General features: G+C 41.8%; 2 protein-coding genes across 2 annotated transcripts; both read left to right on the plus strand.

The window, feature by feature from the left end:
• The first annotated feature begins 303 nt into the window (after window positions 1-303).
• LOC128737125 (brachyurin-like) lies at window positions 304-1188 on the plus strand. The gene has a single exon (XM_053831689.1). The coding sequence runs from the start codon at window positions 304-306 to the stop codon at window positions 1186-1188; it is 885 nt and encodes a 294-aa protein (XP_053687664.1).
• A 438-nt stretch (window positions 1189-1626) lies between these two features.
• LOC128737328 (brachyurin-like) lies at window positions 1627-2526 on the plus strand. Its single transcript, XM_053831945.1, has one exon. It carries the CDS (start codon window positions 1642-1644, stop codon window positions 2524-2526), a length of 885 nt encoding a protein of 294 aa, XP_053687920.1. The 5' UTR covers window positions 1627-1641.
• Window positions 2527-4001: the final 1475 nt, after the last annotated feature.

Consider the following 4001-nt stretch of genomic DNA (forward strand, 5'->3'; position numbering starts at 1 on the left):
ATCGATATATAGGCCAAAAATATATTGGGCATTGTAAATGGTGCAATCAAACCAAGATACCGAAGTACAAGTTCAAATAAATTTGTAATCCAACGGAGCATTGGGTTACATTTAACCTACGGAAGTACAAATTGTATCAAACCTATCAGTGGAGCTTGTTATCAAATCCGATTAAATCGAGGATGATAAGTCTTCCTTTTCCGTTTGTCCGGAAAGGAATTCGTTGATGACGATAACCGAAAAATTATTTAGTATAAAAGCAATCAACTATAGTTTCAAATCGGTAGTTTTACGTCGTCCAGAATGAAGACCGTACTGCTGGTGATTGCCGCTTTGGCTGTGGTTAGTGCGGAATGGATCGATATCGATTGGTCCCAGGTTAAGCCGATCGAAGAATTCGACCACTATTGGGCTCGTATACCGCAGGAATGGCAGTTCTTGCGAAAACTAACACCATCACGCAGAGTCACGAATGGGCAGGAGGCCACTCTGGGTCAATTTCCCTATCAAGTTGCGTTGCTCAGTAATTTTGCCGGTGGTACCGGTATCTGTGGAGCAACCGTTTTGACCAATAACTACATCCTGACTGCTGCTCACTGTGTCCAGAACGCTCAAGGAGGAACCGCTATCATCGGTGCTCATGACCGTACCGTCAATGAGGCATCTCAGCAGAGAATTGGATTCGGAGCAAGTGGCATTAGAATCCACGAAGGATATATTCCGACTAACATCAGAAACGACGTCGCCGTTGTACGCTTGAACAATCCCATCGTTTTCGGTAATTGGGTAACGCCAGTTGGCATTCCCTATTGGACCGATAGCCGTCATTTTGCGGGACAGACCGGAACTGTATCCGGATTTGGACGTTTTTCCGATTCCAGCACGTCTACCTCCGCCGTAATTAGATTCGCTAGTAACCCAATTCTGACCGAGGCGGACTGTTTGCAGCGTTGGGGCAACAATGGTAACCTCATCCAGCCGCAGAATATTTGTCTGTCCGGCGAAGGTGGCCGCTCGGCATGCAATGGCGACTCCGGCGGTCCGCTGACCATCACCGAGGATGGCGACACACTGCAGGTCGGTATCGTTTCTTTCGGATCGGCCGCTGGCTGCTCGATTGGAATGCCGTCGGTGTATGCGCGTGTCACACACTTCCGTCAATGGATCGTCAACAATTCCGATTTTTAGGAAAAATCATCATATGTAAAACAAAACACTATTTTTAATGGCTTCAATTGACTCAACCCTGTACTGATAATATATAGGAAATTAAAAATCACTCTTTTAATTTTTTTCTCAATCTGGCGAAGGGGCAAAAAATAACATACCTCAGATAATATGCGATCGAATCGAAGAGATATTGCGACAATCTTGTAGGTATATTTGGTAGGAACCAAATCCAACTTCAGGTTTACAGATAATCGAGGGAAATACGCATTGTTACAACGGTATCAGTGACACACGTTATCAAGCCTCCAGTTCAATCGTGTACTTACGTATAATAAATCCTCAGTTTTCCCCGATTCTCGCAAGACACAGGAGTTTCTCACGATAATCGTCAGCAAAGATAAACCATTAGGCATTAGTATAAAAGCCACTAACTAGCAGGTTCGAAACTGTAGTTTATTTACTTCGTCCAAAATGAAGACCGTACTGTTGGTGATCGCTGCTTTGGCAGTGGCTAGTGCTGAATGGATCGAAATCGATTGGTCCCAGGTTAAGCCGATCGAAGAGTTCGACCACTATTGGGCTCGTATTCCGCAGGAATGGCAGTTCCTGCGCAAGTTGACGCCATCTCGCCGTGTCACCAATGGACAGGAGGCCACTCCCGGTCAGTTCCCGTATCAAATTGCTCTGCTCAGTACCTTTGCTGGTGGTACCGGTCTCTGCGGAGGAACCGTGTTGACCAACAACTACATTCTGACTGCTGCCCATTGTGTCCAGAACGCTCAGGGAGGAACCGCTATCATCGGCGCTCATGACCGTACTGTCACTGAGGCATCTCAGCAGAGAATCGCCTTCGGATCAGGTGGTATCACAATCCACGCGGGATACACTCCAACCAACATCAGAAACGATATTGCCGTAGTGCGATTGAACAGTGCCATTGCTTTCAATGAACGTGTCCAGCCTGCTCGTATCCCGGCTGCAGGGGATGGCCGTTCCTTCGCTGGATTGACTGGAACCGTTTCCGGATTCGGACGTACCACCGATGCCAGCCAGGCCACTTCCGCTGTGATCAGATTCGCTAGCAATCCAATCATGACCGAGGCCGACTGTCTGTCAAGCTGGGGCAACAACGCCAACATCATCCAGGCTCAGAACATTTGCATGTCCGGAGAGGGTGGTCGCTCGGCATGTAACGGAGACTCTGGCGGTCCACTGACCGTTTCCGATGGTGGCTCCCTGCAGGTCGGTATCGTTTCGTTCGGATCGGCCGCCGGCTGCTCGATTGGAATGCCGTCCGTGTACGTGCGCGTCACGCACTTCCGTCAATGGATCGTGGACAACTCCGATTTCTCGTAAAAAGGATGTCATAAAATGCTAGACCTTTCCGATCAATGAGATGACTTTCGGTTAAAACCAATTCGAACAATACCAAACTATGTCAAAGTATGTAAGAAGGAATATCACGGATAAAAATTAAAAATAAAATGATTTGAATTTTCTATGAAAACCTTAACACAGTACGTATTAGCCAGGCGATTAAGAAAAAAATCTTAATACCTCAGGGAAATGACTGGGGGATTTCAGGTTTATTGACTATCATGATAAAATCGATTAATTGATTAGAAATGTCGTTTTGTGACTTGCTAATATTTTATTGTTTGTGCACACCATCATAGCCACCAATCTATCGTTTGATCTATTGATATGATCTAGTGTGTTATCATCAGGTGTTCAGTTCTTTGTAATACGAGTTTTATTTATTATACATTTTGTTTCGATGTATCGACTTGTGAGGCTGTTTAACCTTTTTGCCTTTCTACTATATAAATATATAGTATAAAGGTATAGAAATCACTTGGAAAACCGAAAATGGAAAGAAGGTCCTGCGGGCCGAATGTTATATACCATTCGACTCAGTTACGAAAACTGAGCATTTTCTGTGTGTGTATATGTATGTGTGTGTGTGTGTGTGTGTGTGTGTGTATGTAACGCTTTTAATCTCACTCACTTTTCTCGGAGATGGCTGGACCGATTTTAATGTTCTTAGTGTAAAATGAAAGGTCTAGGTGTCCCATTGGTCGCTATTGAATTTCATACTGATCGGACTTTTAGTTCAAAAGTTATGTATAAAAATACGAAAAATATGGGACTTCATTATCTCATAGATCCCTTAACCGATTTGAACAAAATTGATTGCATATGAAAGAGGAGCCTAACAAACCCTTAACTTCCAAATTTCATGATGATTGGACTTGTAGTTTGAAAGTTACATAAAGAAATGTGAAAAAACAGTATTTAAAACATATTTTTGTAACATTTAAGAATTAATTCAATGAAAAACATCACACATTTTATTATTATTTGAAAATTACTGCTGAGATCTATCAAACGAAACCGAGTTATTTAAAATCGGACGGTTCATTCAAAAGTTATTCAAACTTTAACACTTAAGTCCCGTATATTAAACCGTTAAAACGTGTGAAATCAAAACATATCAATCAAATGTTGATTATATTCAATGTATGAGATGTGTGTGATGTATGTGTGTATGTATGTATGTATGTATGTATGTATGTATGTATGTATGTATGTATGTATGTATGTATGTATGTATGTATGTATGTATGTATTTATGTATGTATGTATGTATGTATATATGTATGTATGTATGTATGTATGTATGCATGTATGTATGTATGTATGTATGTATGTATGTATGTATGTATGTATGTATGTATAAATGTATGTATGTATGTATGTATGCATGTGTATGTGATGACAATTTGCAATGAAATTCAAGAAAAGTGAGAAACATGTTGTAAGATGTGAAT

This window comes from Sabethes cyaneus, chromosome 2 (assembly GCF_943734655.1).
Source record: "Sabethes cyaneus chromosome 2, idSabCyanKW18_F2, whole genome shotgun sequence".
Lineage (NCBI taxonomy): Eukaryota > Metazoa > Arthropoda > Insecta > Diptera > Culicidae > Sabethes > Sabethes cyaneus.